The sequence below is a fragment of the Cavia porcellus genome, unplaced genomic scaffold (assembly GCF_034190915.1).
Source record: "Cavia porcellus strain 051 isolate PalLab524CR breed Dunkin Hartley unplaced genomic scaffold, mCavPor4.1 scaffold_27, whole genome shotgun sequence".
Classification (NCBI taxonomy): Eukaryota; Metazoa; Chordata; class Mammalia; order Rodentia; family Caviidae; genus Cavia; species Cavia porcellus.
In genome coordinates, this window is record NW_026947510.1 from 15821931 (window position 1) to 15840155 (window position 18225).

Below are 18225 nucleotides of genomic sequence, written 5' to 3' on the forward strand. Positions count from 1 at the left end.
CCCCACCTCTCCAGTACCTCCAAACAGCCATCTCAGGCTTGGGACCAGACGTTCAACACATGGGCCTTTGGAGATAGTCAGGGTCCAAACCAGACCAATAGAGACTCCTGAAAATGGGAATTCAAAAGGCATAGCTGAGTTTTTGCCATTTCAGGAAAAAAAATTTTAAGTTTTAACACTGCAATCTCAATACCATGTGATTGAGGCTGAATAAAATGTCAGGATGGAGAAAAAGGAAAAGATGGGAGCCAGTTATTTTGAGTTTGACATATGTCCAGTAGTCACTGTGCTCACTGATTCTGTGCCCATTAAAAAGTCCTAGAGAGGCTGCACATGGGGCTAATGACCCTCAGAGCCCGATGTCAGGAGTTCCGAGGAGTTGAGTACTGTATTTAACCTCTTAGGTTTTTTATATCCACATATACGCCCTACACACCAGTATTTCCATATACAGTGTTCCTCATCGATTGCCTTAAACTCTTAACTAGTATCCCCAACAGTTTTGCAATAAGGATTAATGCTTTCCACCAACTTTTGTGCTTGCCTGAATCACAAATAATAATGTCCTGGGATTAGAAAATGTTCAGCTGAGGAAATTAAATAACAATCACAAGGGAAAATGAGTATTCACATTCAAATCATCCACTGAAAACAGCAACAACAAAAAACCCCAAATTAAAAAAAGGAATTAAAGTTCTCTAGTCATAGTAGTCAGCTCTGTGATACTGTGACATTTATGTTTCTAAGAATCCTAGCTCAAAAGATATAAAAGTGTGCAACAGAAACCACAGGTCTTATGCAGAAAACTGGGGACAACACCCCAATTAGGGACACTCCCCCAAACTTGACCAATTACACGTTTAAAAAAATCTCATAGAAATAGCGGTATAGTTTCAATCATGATATAAAAGCTTAGGAAGTTATATAAATACCTTGAAAAAGACCTGTGACAGTGGCCGCTGATGCAGTGCAGATCCTGGTTACTGTACAGTGGAGGGGGAAGTGATCTGATATCAGGCAGAAAGTGGTGACACATCACACCTGCAGTGGCCGGAAGTGCTGGCAGATGTCTGGGGGGCGGGGTGTGCGCCTTGCATATTCCTGTGTGGCTCGGTCACTGGTGGTGCTATACTGCCAGGACACGCTACATCGGTGTTATTTTCTGTGTTGACTCAATGTTCCTTGTGGACCAAACTACTCACATGAAGAATGAAGAATGTACTATGTTTAAGTTATTCTCTACTACATTAATTGCTGAAAACATGTTTTTCAGAAAAAGTGCTATAGTAGCTCTACATTGGTTCATCTAACACCCATGACAGTGGAATCCCAAAAGTGGCCTCCTCATCATCCAATCAAGTTTCCCAAACTGCTGACACATGGAACCAAGGTGGAGCAAAACTGAAAATAACCACATGACTTTACAGGGTATTGGTATTCACTAGAGAGATTTATTTCTCTGTCCATCTTGCCTTAAGTCAGCTTTGTCATGGAAGTTATTATTTATGGATAAAATAGCTCACACACTGAAGCCAAGCCTCTAGAAACAGAAAAGATTCAATTTCACTTTTACCTCTTTTTGGATAAGGTGCAAACGCTCTCAGCAGTGAGTATTTACAATCTGTCTGTCGCAGAGAGATACACAACTGACACAGAGGAACCGCAGCTCCACCTTGAGAGTCATCAAAGTGCTTTATTTTGTAAAGCCTGGCTCAAGACTGGAGTGTACTGTTAGCACTAGGAGATAAAGGCAAACTTCCTCACTCTGTCCAAACAGCTTACAACAAAAATGAATGACAGAGACGGTTACAGACAAAAACAGCATTTGTAAACTTCTAAAAGCATACAGGGATTGGCCACAAAGGAAACAGTTACTCAAATCATTGAATGTATACCTTGTCTTTACTTCATGGTGTTGTATTTATAAGTCTGGGGTCAAAGGAACCACAGAACTTCAGATACCAAAATGGACTGGATGCCAGAATTAATGGTGGCGGTGGCCGCGGTGGCAAGGGAACCAGATCATAGCATCGATCGATTTAAATACGCGAAGTCCAGATCTGTGCAGCTATATTACAGTGAGGTTAGGATCACTGGACAGCCGCTCTCCGCAGTCAGTGAGTAGCAGTTGGTAGCACTGCTGCAGGCTCCCAAAGTCGCTGTAAGGCAGGCCACACTGATGGGCACAGCGATCCCGGGAACCTGATGTACAGTGACTGGAAAGGCAGAGTCGCAGGGGCTGGGTGGAGCTGTGATAACTGAAGTGTGGGTTTCTTCTTCTTCTGAAACTGCCTACAAAACCATCTCATGTTCTAAACAAAGAGTTTTAAAGGCACAGCTTTAGCACAGCGTAAAGTTGATAATCTACTCTAAGCAAGTCTGGCATTTATAACTTGTCATCTTTCAGAAATTGCAGGAAAGCTGGTAGTTACACAATGATGTTGGAGATTTTTAACTTGATTAAACACAATCAGCACAGTTTAGGGCAATGAACTTACATAACTGGATTTGGGTTCAATCATTTCCTTTTTTTTTTTTTTTTTAAATCAGGTTGATAAATGTACATCTGGAAGAAATAAAATAATCTTTACCCTTTTATTGTAAAAGACTGTCTATCATGTACTTTGAACAAAACACTCAAAAACATGACTGCAGGACACATTTCAGAACAGGACAAACATTATTTTCATCTACACTGTAAAATGACTTTACATGTAAACTTCAAAAATCACATGCTGTATATTAAATTTTTAGATTCAAAAAATCCCTGTTTTCCTAATAATGTAAACAGTAAAACTGAACGGTTCAGTTAAAGGGATAATTCATAACAAAATACCACTGTTCAAAACAGTGGCCAAACATAAACCTCTTAGAATTCAGATTTGCATTCGGTCACAGGAGAATCGAGAGCAGGAGATGTAGCTACCATTGCCCCAAACTATGCACCTTTCAGGGAAGCTTTACTTTGTTTTGCAGCATGAATTCCTATATGCAACAAAAGCGTGTGACGGTGAAGGATCTCCAGGCAAGAAGAGAGAAGCAAGCAGGTTTTCTGGACTGTTCATGGAGGTGAAAATGTACACAGAGTCCCGTGGCATCGGCTTCTTGGAGGAGGGAGGGGTTATTCGAGGACACTGGGGATCCTGACAGTGTGGGGAGGAACCCCAGGCCAGTACATGTGGAAACGCCAGCATTCTTCCATCCGGTGCTGGGGGCTGGTGACAATCGTTAAGGAGTGTCTGCGTGCGGGGTGGGAACAGAACATTCGCAATGATTTCTTTTAACCATCATTATTATCATTGCTATTATTACCTTCATTATTATTATGAATACTGTCTCACCTCTTTCAACTAAAAAAAAAAAAAAAAACCGATCCACAGTTTATCAGGTGACACTGACATGGTCATTGCTCTGAGGGCATTTCCTTCTGCTCTTCCCATGTGCCCATTCACTGGGCCACAGCTGGAATCCTCAGTTCCTTCTGATTCAAGCTGATCAAAATTTTAATTAATTATTTAAAAATGTGCACATGAGCAGGTGTGTGCGCACACACGCACTTACGCGGAGTCAGAAATAGCTAGAACGATGCTGGGAAATATCAGGTAGCTGTTAAAGCGAGTAGCCCCAAATCAGTCATCTTGGCCTGAAGATGTAAACAGGGAGGCTTGTTTCCTGCAAGATGAGTGCTTCGTTGAGTTTGGTTTTCAGTTTTCCTATGCCAGAGCCACCTCTGTTCTTCTCACGATCACGCCCTCCAGGCTATGCAGGAGGTTACGTCAAGATGTGGCCAATAAAGTCCAAAAAGCGCTTTGAATACTGTTCTGGGTTCACGGTTGAGATCTCCGCTCCAGCCTGAGCAGTTTTAAAGGAAGAGTAATATTGATATAATGTTTACAACTTCCCTAATTGCTATTCAATATCTATAGCTATTTCCAACTGTAAATGAACATAGAGCTAATAAAACATATTTTTCAGTGGTGCTGGGGATGGAACCTGCGGCCATGTGCATGCTAGGCAGGTGCTCTACTGCTGAGCTACATCTCCAGCCCTAAAGCTAACGACATTCTCATGCATACTCCGGACATGTAGCTCCTAACATTTTGGTTATTTGACCAGATAATCAAGATTCTTATGATCTGTCTGAAATGAGGCACAGGTTGGTGGCAGCCCCAGAGGCTACTGTCACAAACCTGTGACAGTTGTAATTAAAGAATCCAATTAACCATGCTTGAGCCATTCTTATCAAACAGTGGACTCTCTGGCTTACTTCTGAGGCATGGGAAAAATACCTTTATTTTTTTAAGAAGCAGCCTGGGATGCTTTGAGAATGACTGAAACATAAACATCCGACAAAAGGGAAATCTTATTGGCAACATCTAGAATTGGGTTAATTTTCCTCTTAAGTTTGTGACAAAGGGAAATGATTTGGTGCTCCAGGACAAGGGACTGTAACAGTACAGGGACCGATCAGGGAGAGCTACCTGGGTTCCTTCCAGCACCATAAACAGGTGAAACTCACACCAGTGGCTACATTTCCCCATGGGCTACGAGCTGGGGCTGGTTCTGTGGCGCTGCAGGGCCCAGGGTGCTACTGTTCCCCATTCCTGGAGCCTGGCACACATGGGAAAGCCAGGCCCCAGAGAGGTCCCTCAGGCTGTTTGTTATTATGTGCCCCATGCTGGTCAGCAATGCCAGTAGTTACTGGCCAGCTTCCTGGGTTGCAAAGGACAAGACCAGGATTGAAGTCACCAGGCAGTAGTTATATAAAAGTTTGTGGGTGAACTTGCAACTCTGAGGCCTGAGCTGCTGGTGTTTCCCCACAGAGAAGCCCCCAAAAGTAGACGATGGTTCTTTTTTTTTTTTTTTTTGTCTTTTTCATTTTTATTGGTACCAGGGATCGAACTCACGACTGCCTGCTTGCAAGGCAGGCGCTTATGCCGCTGAGCTGAATCCCCAGCCCCAAGACAATGGTTCTTGACAGCAACTGAGCACAACACTCCTTTGCTAAAAGCAAGATTCTGTTCTTGCAAACTGCTCATGATGTTATGGAGCTGAAAAGGCAACTTACTTGGAAGACTAACAGAGCCATGCTAGCCACAGTTCATTCTGACTTCTTGATGTGTTTAATATAGGAGCCAATACTTTAAAAATACCCACCTTGAGTCTATCTTAGTCATCACACATACCCACCCAGAAAGCCCAAGCAAGCAAGGGCCTGGAAGCCTTTATCAGTGGAGGGAAAAACATCTCCTCAAAGCTACTGCAGCAGGGAAGGTGATAGTTGGGCCCAGTTGTCTCAGCAAACTGTGGTTCCTGGTTAAAGCTGAGCATCAGAAATACCCTGGGGCCTTCTGAAGAGTCCTCCCTCAATTCCTGAGCTGGACTCATAACCTGGAGAGAGGGCAGCATACCTGGCACATGCATAGTTTGAAAACAGGGCTGAGAGCCAGGTACAGTAGCATGTACCTGGCAAGTTGCAGGTACTTGGGAGGCTGAGGCAGGAGAATTACAAGTTCAAGGCCAATTTGGGCAACTTAGTGAGACCCTGTCTGAAGAGAAAAAATAAAAAAGGGCTGGGGATGAAGCTCAGTGGTAGAGCACCCTGGGTTTGATTCCTAGGTCTTTAAAAAAAAAGTGTACAGAGAAGGTGCAGATGTGAGTGCTGCTCACAGCTCTCTCAAGGCCCACTCAAGGCCTTGCTCTGTGCCCTGAACACAGCTCTTGGGGATACAACAGAGATATGTCTTTGGCAAATGGAGTACGGCTTTAGGCTGGCTCTGTCTCTGGGCTGACAAAGAGCCTTTAATGGAATTTGTTTGTTCTGGTGAATCCTGGAGGGCTGCAAACCATCTGCAGGAGGCGCGCCTGCCAGTGAGAGCCCACCTCCTCAGGAGGGCCCAGCTCATCTGCCAGGTGATAGCTCAGGGGTTCCTGTGACACAAACATGAGATGGCACAGCCGACGGGGAAGTCCAGCCAGCACATGCCTGCGAGGGACCCTGCTCCACTGCCTGGCAATGACTCCTATGGCTGTCTTTCTCAGTTTCTCCAAGCGCTACAGGCACACACCAGCATCTCCCTCCCAGGCCTGCTCAGAATAACAATTCTGAGCAAGTATGACACAGACAATAAATTCATTTAAGAGACTTTGATCTAACAGTCACAAGGTTTCTGTAACAGAAAAAAATACTATCCAATGTGATGGGAAATACAACCTTCATATTTGGAGAACTCTGCTTCAGCTCAGAATATTTCAGAAGAGACTAAACTCTCTTGAGTACTCTTATCTTTGGGGTGTTTTTCAAACATGCAAGAGCCTCGGCAGTGTCCCAGTATTGCATGAGGCTGTGGAGGTCCCAGAGTGGATGGCCACACTGCAGTGACCTGCCAGAGCTGCAGTGGTCACAGGGGAGCCGGTCTAGGGTTGGCATATGCTGGCTCTGGGTCCTACGCTGGGAACATGCTCCCCAGGAAAGCCAGCAGCACCCATGGACTGGGCAATAGGAGTGGGGTGGGAGGCAGAAAGGAGGCAGGCAGCCCTACAGACAGTGCGAGGACTGACAGACAGGAGGGATCTAGGGCGGGACTCACCCCGTGTTTAACAGTTTTTGCAGCATGGGCTGCTTTCTTCTTTGCATCATAGTGAGTGAGGATGTCAATGATGGCCATGAAGTACACCTCTTTCCTCGGCGAATCTGTAAGAGAGGACAGCAGCTGGGTGGTAAGTGAGACGGACCATGGCTCCCTACCTGACTCCCTGGCCAGGCCTCTTCTCATGTAAGAATTCCACAAAGGGACATCATAATCCCAGGCACTGAGAGGGCTCTAAGTGTGGGACTGAGTGTGTTTATTTTGCTTTTTAGTATGAATTTTCTGTAATCACAGTGTAATTTCTTTGGTGTAAGGAAAACACTGTTTTTAAAATGCTCTCTAAAACTGGTAGAATGAATTACATTTATTCATTCTTTTTTACTATGAGGTGTATTGCTCATCATTAATCCTCACTGGATATATTATTATATCTGGGTAAAGATTGCATTATCCACATTACCAAATTTCTTTTTTTTTTCGTCTTTTTCCTTTTTATCGGTACCAGGGATCGAACTCATGACTGCCTGCTTGCAAGGCAGGCACTTATGCCGCTGAGCTAAATCCCCAGCCCCTCCACCAAATTTCTATATATTTTAAAAAATATGTTTCGGTGATAAATGTTAAAAAAATTTTTTTTTTACATCTAATTTTCCTCAGAGAAAAAATAATTTTGGCAACATAAAAACTGGGCAAAAGAGCCTGGGTACAGTGGAACACATCTGTAATCCCAACGTTTGGGAGGCTGAAGCAGGAGGACTGCTGTGAGTTTGACGCCATCCTGGGCTACAGTCAGTTCATGGCCAGCCTGAACTGCACAGCAAGTCCTTGTCTCACCTTTTTTACCTCCAAAAAGGGAGCAAAACACAACTCGAATCTAGTTGATACACCACCTGAGATTTTAAAAAATAAACCATGTGTTTTATTATTCAAAAAATAAAGGGTCATTTAAAAAACCCTATCTCTGAAATTGTATTTTTCATGGCTAAGTAGCAAAGCTAGAATATAATCTTCTTTCAAATGCCCAGTCACCTAGATCCTGGGGATGAAGACTCTACTGGTTGAGAGAACACGGTCACTGAAGGAGGAAGTACAGATTAGAGGTCCTCCCTCTACACCCTGGGCCTGGCCTGTGTCCCTCAAAAAGAGGTGGCTGTTAGTGATGATGTGTGACCTGAGGGTCACACACATGTACTGAGCTCAGGAGAGTCTGATCTCTGACATCCTTAAGACAGTTAAGAAAAACTTTTCTGAATATTTCTTGTCTATGGGTGTGGGTTGCATATCCCTTTAACACACTGTTGTCCTCAAATCAATGTCCTTGGACTCTGCAGGATGAGTCTTGCAAGGCAGCTAACATGTACCTGGGGCTGTGGCTACAGAGAGAGCACTGTGCAAAATTAGATGCACTTCGCATGCAAAAAGCTTTGACGGTAGTTACACTTACTCTCATGGCACTTAATTCCATACACATCAATGTTGGGGTCAAACTCGCCCGGAGCCAAGGGTGGTGAACTGTTCAGCGTGTTTCCGGGGCTGTCTGGTGGGGTGCCCACTGGGTGGGTGCCATCGCTCTCTCCCTCCTCCTCCCCGTCATTCTCCTCGCACTCCACCTCCTCTTGCTCAGCTCTCTCCACGTCGTGAATGCCCACCAGAAGGCTGTAGTCCATGAGCTTTAACTGGGCAAGGAACTAGAGGAGGGAGGCAACAGGTCAGTTACAGCTGAACCACCAGGATTTAGTGAACGTCTGGGGAAGAAGCATCACAAGTATGAACTTGGCTTGGCAACTTAGTGACTCAGCAAGAGCCTGTTTCAAAATAAAAAAATATAAAAAGAGTACAGGGAGGTAGCTCAGTGCAAAGATCCTCTGTTCAGTCTTTAGCACTGCTAAACAGACACACACACTCCAGATTTAATGAACGAACTCCGGAAAACATGCATGGCTGCTGGGATTGGGGTGCTGGGTCCCCTGAGGGCAGTTCTCTCCCCTCGGGCTGTTTCCGTTTCTGAAACTCAGCCTTGCACTTCAGGTCGGTTTTGAGCTGGGCTCGTTTTCCCTGAAATGCAAAGCCAGCAGCTGTGGCCCGCACCAACCATTTGGAGGGCAGACTACCCCCAAGAGCAGAGGGCACACCTGGCAAGAAGGAGCTGCTGGGGAGGGAGAAGGTCCTCAACAATGAAGATGAGTTACGGGGAAAATCCAGGGACCTCCCAGCTCGGCCTCTCCGAAAGGTCTAAGCACTCTGAAATCCAGCACAGTGAGAGCGCAATGATTATGCTATCTATCACCGGTCAGTAAAGGTCCAGCGTCCTGGTCAAGCAGCAGATGGACCACGTCAGTACTGCGGTGAGTGACACAGTCCTTCCGTCCCACCCGGCTCCTTGATGAGCCACTGCAGGCCCTTCACCCTGCCCTTTGTGGTCTGGTCCAGCCATGGCTAGAGCATCCTGTGAGGCAGGGCAGAGCTTTGGCCATTCCTGCCTGCCAAGTTCTTTGGCTTGCCATTCCTTTTGTTAAGAAGGGGCTGCACCACACACTTGGCGTGCCTGAAGTGGGCTCTTCTCATTGGTCTCCTGACAGTGGTACGCGGGCCAGCTCCGCAGGGCCCAGTTCCACCAGGATGGCAGGTGCAGGTCCAGGAATGGCATGGCCTGGAGAACCTGGCACAGTGCCCACTCAGGATGCAGGGCCACTCAAGGAGCTTGGGCTCTCTGCACAACCTTCTATATACACAACAAGCACATGAACTTATAGCGCTTAAGTGAAAGAAAATGAAATGAAATCAAAGTGCAGAGGGTGGTTTCCTTTTCCTGAGCCTGCCAGAAAGCATCCAGGTCTTGGAGCTGAGCGAGAAGCCACACTGCCCTAAGATAAGGAGAGCGCACGTGGGGTGCAGGCCTATTCCAGGGCACCTGGCTGGCTGCTTCCCAGGCTTTTGCCTCTTTTTGGGCCCATGCACCTCGCTCTGCCACCAGCCTGCTTTTAGCTCCCATTGTATCACAAATCCCACGGGGCCAGCTGAATGTTTCCTTTCTGCGAGTTCAGAAAAAAGATGTCTACAGATCTTATATTTGGGTACTGAAGTTAGACAGGACAGCTGTGTTTAAAAGCAGATAGAAGCAAACCTCTCCTCCAGAGAGCTGCTGAGTTCATGCTCAACCCCATGTCTTCATCTGCTTTCCTGGGCTCAGAGAGAGGCTTCTCCCAAACTCTTCCTGTGATGATGCAGGAACCCACTTTCCACTTCCGTCCCTCAGCCAGGCTTGCCTCCCTGGCTGGACGCTGCTCAGCTGCCCGCAGTCCTGGCACCCTGGCCTCCAGAGCACAATGTCAGGGATGCATGGGATGGTTGCCCCCACCCCAGCAGGACTGCAACCGAGCGCGTCTTCCATCCTCCACTGACACAGGGCCCGGGCAGGGGAGCTGGAGCTCCATCACCTGCTCTGGTCCTCCAGGCTCCTGAATATGGAGCAGAACTGTATGCCACATGCGGTGGCACAGTGGCTCAGAGATGCCTGCGCCAGAACGCCAAGTCCATTGTGCCTCACATGGCATCTATCACACCACCTCTGGGGGCTGTGCTGAGGCAGCTGTCCCTGACTGTTGCCTTCACACTCTTAGAAGGAAGACAATGTGTTAGAATCAGCGGCTGTCTGATTGCGGTAATGAACTCTCTGAGTCCCTGGCTGGGTTACAGCCAGCTCCAAGCCTGCCGCTGATGAGACCCAGACTCCCTCCCCCTGCAGAGTGCCCTGCAGGGCCCCTGGAAGTTTCCTGGAAGTGTATTTGGAAAACACTGTGTCAGAAGTATCCGGCTGCCTCCTCTGGCTCTCAGGCTGTGTGACTGGTGAAGTGCTCACTGTGGCCCACTTGTGGCCCAGCTGTTGGTCCCAGGGCTCCAGGAGGCCACGCCTGGGCCTGAGCTCAGCCTCTGGGCCAGTGTCTTCTTTGTCTCCTCCACTTTCCCCTACCATTTTCAGCATGGTGCCAGTGTTTCTCCCTCTAGCTAGGATCTCTCTGGCTCCTCTGGCCCATCCTGATGCCACTCTGGTGTCAGGGGTTGGGGCAGTGCTGGAGGTGGCAGCACTGTCCCAAGTGTATGGGTGCTGGGCATGGAGTGAGGGTGCCTGGCTAGGCTGGGCTGGTTCAGCTGGAGCAGAGTGGTGGCAAAGGTCCTTCTCTCCACCTTCACTCCCTCTGGGGCCTGGGATGTCCCTGTGACCAGCTGGGCCATCCGAACTTCCCCCTCCAGCCCTCCAAAAAGGGAAAGTATTTTCAAAATGCAAATCTGCTCGTCATGCCTCTGCTTCAGCCCTTTCAACGTTGTTCCATTTGTCACAGGGCAGAAACGAAGCTCTCACGAGGACAGCCTGGCCGCCCCTACCCCCTCCTAGCCTTCCCACCTGCACCCAGGCTGTCCCTCCTAGAGCTGCAGGCCCTGGCCACCCCGGTGCCTGTCGGGGCAGCCCCAGAACTACACTTTTCTCCACAGGCCTGTGGCTTGGCTGTGTTCCGCTGGGGAAGGTGGGTGACTCCTCCTTCCAACTACACAGCCCCACGAGGAGCTCTGGCTGTTCTCAGTGCATTCCTGAGCCTGAGCCCGTGGGGTTCAGACCAGTGAGTGCATGGGGTGCTCCCAGCCAACATTCCCCAGTTCCTCCCACTCGTTTCTATGAAGCAGCAAAAGCAAAGACTCTGTAGATGCCTCTGCTCGTTGGCTCTGCAGCAGCTCACTGCTCTCTGAATTCACGGACACGCGCAGAGGCTGGGAGCATCCTGTGAGGAACCTGGCTGGCTGGTAACCCTAAGCAGGCAAGTATTTGGGCCCCAGCTGTCTGTCTAGAGCCCTGAGCAACTTTCCTGGGCCTCAGGCCTGTGGTTGGACCCTGCTCAGGGTCTGCCTCCAGAAGGACAGAAGCACAGGGGTGGTTAGTTTCGAGGGTAACCCACAAAACCGAGTGAAAGATGTGTGCCTCTCAGGACAGAAGTTGTTCAGTGGGCCCAGGAAGACCAAGGAAACCTGGGTATCACATCTGTTTTCAGATCTATGAGGCCAAGGCAGAAACAGGAAAGACTGAGCACAACGTAGTGGTTAACAGTAAGGCTTTGCTGAATGGAAGGACCCATTTAGTCTTCTCTGAAGTATCCCTTTCCTTTTTTGTGTGGTGCCGGGAGTGCCGGGGATTGAACCCATGGGCTTGAGCATGTGAGCCAAGTGCTTCACCACTGAGTGTCATCTCCTGCCTCAGACAAGAAACCAAGGGAGGGAGTGCACTGTGGAGGTGCACGATCTTAGCACTTGGGAGGCTGGGGCCGGAGGACTGCTGTGAGTTCAAGGCCAGCACGAACTGCAGAGCAAGGTCCTGTTTCAACGAAGGAAGAAATAAAAAAGAAACAAAGGGAGTGAGAGGAGGTTGAGTCTTACTTTCTCATTAACTCTGTGTCTCAAGAAGTTCACTCGTTTGCACCTCTGCTATTCTAAGGACACAAGGGGACAAACAGTGCTCACTCCCCAGGGCAAGGACAGGACAGGAAACACTGCTGAGGCACAGATGCTGCTGCCTTGCACGCAGCAGTGGGAACGGCTCTTCAGCTGCTGTCAGTTCATTTCTGCTAGTGGCCTTTTCACCAGGGAAACGGGCTCCAGGTGATGGCGAGAGAGGGACCCCCGGGGAGCTTGCCACCATACTGCTTACTGCTCACACACTTTCCTTCGGTCTCTTCTGAGGCTCCGTGGAGTGAAGTGGGGTGGTGTGCTTGGAGTCTCGATAAAGAAGATTCCTAACAGGAAACCACAAAACTGCGTGGACTGGAAGTCTACACTGAGAGAAGAGCCAGGGCCAGGACCCAACTAACACCGGACACTTGGGATACACTTGCCTCCATGCCCTGATCACCCTCTTGAGCACCTAAACACATATATTTATTTTTTAAGTAGGTAAGATTTCAAAGTGTGAAGATTTTCATTTTTAGTTTCCCTGGTTTTCTTCTAATCTTCTAAGGTCTTAATAATTAATAAGCCAATTTTGGATGTGCATCTTTTTCTCTCTTTGATCTGATTCCTTAACTAATTACGTTAAGTCCTATGGTATTTTTGGGGGGGGCTGGAGATGGAACCCTGGGCCTCGCACACGCCAGGCTAGCGCTGTACCACTGAGCTGCACTCCCAGCCTATGCAAATCTCTGAGCCAGTGAGCATCTCCCTCACAGTCTGCAGGAACCCCATGACTGTGCATCGATTTACCCTTCATGGCAGGTTTAAAGGAACCCTGTTTACTAAGTTTATTAGCACACTTGTTTTACGGAATGGCCATTTCCTAACATACCTCAGATATAAATTAAGATCCTAGTCAGCCCTGTTTAACATCTGACCACTTGTTAAAATTTAGGATCTTCCTCCTTTGGAGCACTGATCATAAAAGAGTCTCAGTTGTGCTCTCAAGCATTTTTAACTTACATTTTGTATCTGCATAGGAGTGTGGTCTCTGCCAGCCTCTAACTGTGGTTTGAATTTGGCAGCTGCAAGTCTCTGAGCATATCACAATGTTTCCTAACTCAGTTTCTGCATCCATTAAACTGGGACAGTAGCAGCAGCCACACCTGAGGGGCTGTTCTAGCACCCCGGGAAGCTGAGGCAGGAGGATCTCAAATTTGACTCTGCCTGGGCAATTTAATGTCACCCTGCTTCAAAAATAAAGAGCTTGGCTGTAGCTCAGTATGAAGATCCTGGGTTCAATCTCCAGTCCTGACAAAAAAAGAACGAATTCATGAGAGAATGCGGTTCTACACAGTCCATAAACGCTGGCTGCCAGCCAAGGAGGACCTCCCATCTGACAGCCCTCTCATCAACAAGGCTGTGCCACCATGGACGTGAAGAGGCGAGAGGGACTCTGTGAAGCCTCGCTCCAGGCTCCAGGAGGAGCATGGTTTTGCAGGTGTGACATGAGGCTCTTAGTGTAAGCTGAGAGAGGTGTCAAGGTCACGGATCAGAGTTGACAAGAGGCAGGAATGAAAGCAAAAGTGCCCTGCATTCTCTGCAGAGCACTGCTTTTCTTCCTCCCTCTCTCCTACTTTCCCTTTCCTTCTTTCTGCAGAAAAGGGTACACAGGCTTAGCCAGGTGCAAAGCCATCCAGGCTAAAGTGCCCAGCATCACACATACACAGAACAGAATTTCTATTGTAGAAAGAAGCTACAGATTCTCAAATGACAATTCTTTTATGGAATAAACCCAGACTGTTTATGGAGCTGTAACAAACTTAGGCTTCTACTTAAGTGTTATGGAAAGAAAACAAACAAAAAACTACTCAAACCTTAGCAGTAAGGTCAGTCAGCTACATTAAGAAACATTAAGAAGCATGGGACTGATGAAAAAAGAAAAACAGATTAAATTCTGGTCTCACTGTCAAGATCAGATGTCAAGCTACTTCACCATAATTACCTGCTTAAAAATTTAATGATGCTTCTGCATGAATTTCAAAACTAAAGACATTGTTATCAGCCACTGAGGACATTTTTAAATGAAAGAACACTTTATACTCTGTCTCTGTTTCACCAAAACAGCTAAGTGTGAGAGCGTGTATAGGATTAAACTATCCAATCTTTTAATCAACGACATTATTAGACACAACAAAAGGGCTAAGAGGATCCTCGTGTAATTCAACTCCATGTCTGAACTGCCTGAGTTACATTATTTCTGAGGCTAAATATCACGGTGATATTCAGCCAACAGGAAAGAAAATCAAAATAATTTTGAGGGGCAGGGGATAACCCAAAGGTTATTTACCATAATTGCTAAAATAATATTATTCTCATGATCAAAGATGTGTTGATTAATCAGTAAAAACTCAAAAGAATATTTCCCCCATGGTACTCTACTTAATTATCAGTTAGATCTAGTTGATGCCAAAGCCAAGAGGAAATACTTAACTAACAAGCACTTTAATAGTTACCACTGATGACTCAGGATAAATAAATGCTTATTAATAAAAAGACTGGAGAAAAAAAGTTGCACACTAAAAGCAAACACCTATACCTACATTTTTATTTTAAAATCAGACACTTGTATCCTTTACAAAGAACAAATATTTATGTTCTAACCCGAGGACATAGGTTATAAAGGTTAAAATAATGTAAAAAATTTCATTAAATGATCTAAAGATAATTAGCAGTGAACTTGGTCAGCCTGAGTGTCTTGCAATGGAAAGAGCTGTTAGATTAAAAAGGAAATTAAAATACTACTTTGTAGGGAATCAAATGCATGACATTCATTCTTTTGCTCCACTCATTTTAATTGTTTGTGTTTAATGACATGAAAAGAAAATCTTTCCACAAAGCTCTCTAAGCAGCAGATCTTAGTATGTGGCCAACCATACTTCAAAGTAAAAAGAAAAGAAGTGTCCATACCCGAACAAAAGTAACAGCCAGGAGAAACCTAGTTTGGTTAATTGCTTAAATTAGATTTCTCAGTGCCACCTTATAACTCAGTACATTCTAAGAAAACAAAACTTTTAGAGTTTGTATCTCTAAAGAACTGAGCAAGGAATTCAACAGGAAAACGGTAATATTTTTATGCCCAACAAACTGATCGAAAGAGTAATATTTCCAATTCTCAAACACAACTGTATTTAACAAGAAACCTTCAGGACGGACTGAAAGCCCCTCGGAACACTGTCACTTCCTGACTCCCTCCCTGTGCTGGCCTCTGCCCACAGGGCCGACCTTCTGGTTCTGGCCCTGGCCCTGGCCCTGGCTGTGGTGACTGGTGGGAACAGAAAGCTCTGGGGCTGTGTTTACCGGCGCCAAGATGTGGTTCCGTGCCAGAACGCCAAGGCTCCCTCATTACTAAACACCGATTACTGCCATGCTTTGCCGTGTGCGTGGCAGAACCCAGCAAGCCCAGCCCCTCCTGCTCTCCGGTGGCCATGACCCTGGCAGGCCGGCCTCGCCAGCACAGGCAGAGGGACCTGAGGTGGGGCGCTCAGGTCCGACACTGGCCTTTCTGGTGTGCCTCATCCTAAAGCAATGGACTTTGTTCCAACACGCAATCACACCACTCACGCTGCACCTGCTCCGCTGGAGCTAGAGAGTGGAGAAGGCTTTGGCCATGGCTGCAGATGGACTACAAAGTGCCTAAAACCCAGCAGCATTCACACTGATACAATGCCATTGGCCTTGCTATGGATCTTTCTTACCTCAACATCCTTTTTCAGTTTTTCCAGGAACACCTTTTTGTTATTGTCATCAATATAAATCTTTTGGCCCTCATTAATGAAATCATTATCCTTTAAAGTTGGCAGTTCTTTGGCCTAAGACAAAAGAGAAAAAAGAATGAGAAAGAAGCTTCAAGAAAATCTAAAAAACCAGTACACCCTCCAATCCTGGAAATTTAAATTTGCCCTGTTCACCGCAGGGGTCTCGTCCAAGGCAAAGAAACATGAGGTGGCTTGATTACCACCAGGGGGCACCAGCGAGCCGCAACGGCAGGAAGCCTTCCCATTAGGATGGGGTGGGGGCTTAGATAGGACCCTTATTATACGATATTTTGTAACACATCATGTTTTTTGTAAGAACGACCTGACCACTTTCTTTGATTCACTCTCTTACAAGAAGTCTTTGAATCACAGAATCCGAATTCTTGGAATTGTTAGGAATCCTCAATTGTGACTGGTACAACCCAACAGCATCTCTACCCTAACTCTTGAGCAGCCTCTGCCCAACTCCACTGACAACACGTTTTCTTGTCTCACAAAAGCCCCAAACCCAGTCATATCTACCTCTGAGTCAAGACAATAAGGGCGTGACCTGGTGAGTCAACTGCGCTTGCGTTGACCAATGCACAGTAATGGACGGCTGCCAAGGCGGGCATCCCGGCAGAGAAAGCCCACGCTTGTCTGCAGTAAGAGTCACACAGGCAGCTAATTTTAAAACTGTGGATTACTCATTTCACATGGTGCAATCCGTACCGCAAGAGAGCTCAAAACACCAGTCAATCTCCCCCATCCCAAGCTATGTAAAAGGAATTCAATGTAAGACACTGCCTTTCTCTGTATAATAACGAATCCTAACTGGCCCTTTTTCTATTAAGTATGAACCAAATGGAAAACAAAACAAAACAAAACACTCATCTGAGGAAACAACATAGTCTCCTTCCTAGCTCCTGTACTGCTTCCCAGAAAGGAAACACTCTAGGTGTATCTCCTGATCCCTCTTCAAATGCCTCCACACCCATGTTCTCCTCCCACTTTACAAAGTCACATCTGCCCAGACACACGTAAGTGCATGTGCTATGCATTTCTAATCCAGTAGCTATGGCTATTAATTTTAACCTTGAGAAGAGAAACTTTCAAGCGCTTTGTAACTCTGAACTAGTTAGAACTACTGGTGAAACAACCTTCACAAAGTAAGTGTTGTAACACTCAGAAATCCAAAGACTGGACTCAGCTGGTGGCACTTTCTGCATTACCAACACGCACAGGGACGCCAATCCACACAGATCACAGTTTCTACTGTAAAGGACTTGGTAGTTTTGTATGGGAGACTGACATGGTAGTACACAGAAAATAGGGCAGCATGAGTATGTGGGTAGAAAGTTAAGTAAGATTCTCAGGGGAGACTGATCTTTTCAGACACTTTGAACTAAGTCATGAAATCCAGGAAATAACGCAATGCCAGTTTTCAGAGAAATTTATAATAGGCCTAAATTAGACAAACTCCCTAAATCGGTCATTAATAATTTTTAAAAGATTCAATAAATATAAACAACTCCTATGCATCTTCCTTCAGAAGAGTGTTAGTATTAGTGTCAATCACGTCGGTTTCTCTTCTATTAGAACTGCAAACAAGACAGAGTCTAAGCAGATGAAATGCAAGTTCCTGATCTTTAACAAAACTCATGCAGATAAGCAATGCCTCGAACAGAAAATAGGAGCAACCCAGAAGAAAGGGCTGAGAGGTGAGAGGAGGAATGTGCTTTTTTCAGGCAGACTCCTTGGCTGTTTTTGTGTGTTTTGAGGAACGGGGTAGGTGGGGGTGGGGTGTTAAGCATTAAAATATCTGCCTCAATTCCACAGCTCATTTTATATGCCTAAGACAAGACAGGAGAGGGCTGTGTGTGTGTGTGTGTGTGTGTGTGTGTGTGGCGGGGGGAATATGTGAAACCTGAAGGTGGAGAGACAAACTACAGCCAAGGCGGTCACACATTACAGATGTTTGTAACACAAATCACATTAACAAAGATGAATGCCATTTCAAGTTCACCCTAGCAGAATTACGTCATGTGACAGGGAAAGTCTAATCCTACCTCATAAAACTCTGGACACCCTGTACTATATTACTAAGCTTACTTGTGAATTTCACAGGCACTAGGGACATATTTAGATTGGATCAAGTTCAAAAAACGGCAACCAGATTGGTTAAGAGACTTAAGGGCTTACTGAAAGGATCAAGAGGCAAAGACGGGTCCTTAGCAGGGCAGCTGCAAAACAGAAATTCACCCTGGTCCACAAAACCCACCTCCCACACATCTCCCTGAGGCAGTGCTTAGGAGCATTAGGGTTTGGAGTCAGGAACCCCAGGGTCCCACCCTACTTCCATCCCTTACTCTCCAGGGACCCAGGGTCAGTTCCTGGACCTTTTC

The 18225-nt window shown here is 46.4% G+C and overlaps 1 protein-coding gene across 2 annotated transcripts in view; it reads right to left on the reverse strand.

The window, feature by feature from the left end:
* Positions 1-1673: 1673 nt before the first annotated feature.
* Positions 1674-18225, reverse strand: part of Pip4k2a (phosphatidylinositol-5-phosphate 4-kinase type 2 alpha) — a 154804-nt gene continuing 138252 nt past the window's right edge. For both annotated transcript variants that reach the window (XM_063237931.1, XM_003463876.5), the window contains 4 exons: positions 15782-15895; positions 8035-8278; positions 6591-6694; positions 1674-3852 (listed from right to left, as the gene is read on the reverse strand). In XM_063237931.1, the coding sequence (XP_063094001.1) occupies positions 3772-3852; positions 6591-6694; positions 8035-8278; positions 15782-15895 (543 nt within the window). In that variant the 3' untranslated portion in view covers positions 1674-3771. The remainder of the gene's footprint in view (positions 3853-6590; positions 6695-8034; positions 8279-15781; positions 15896-18225) is intronic.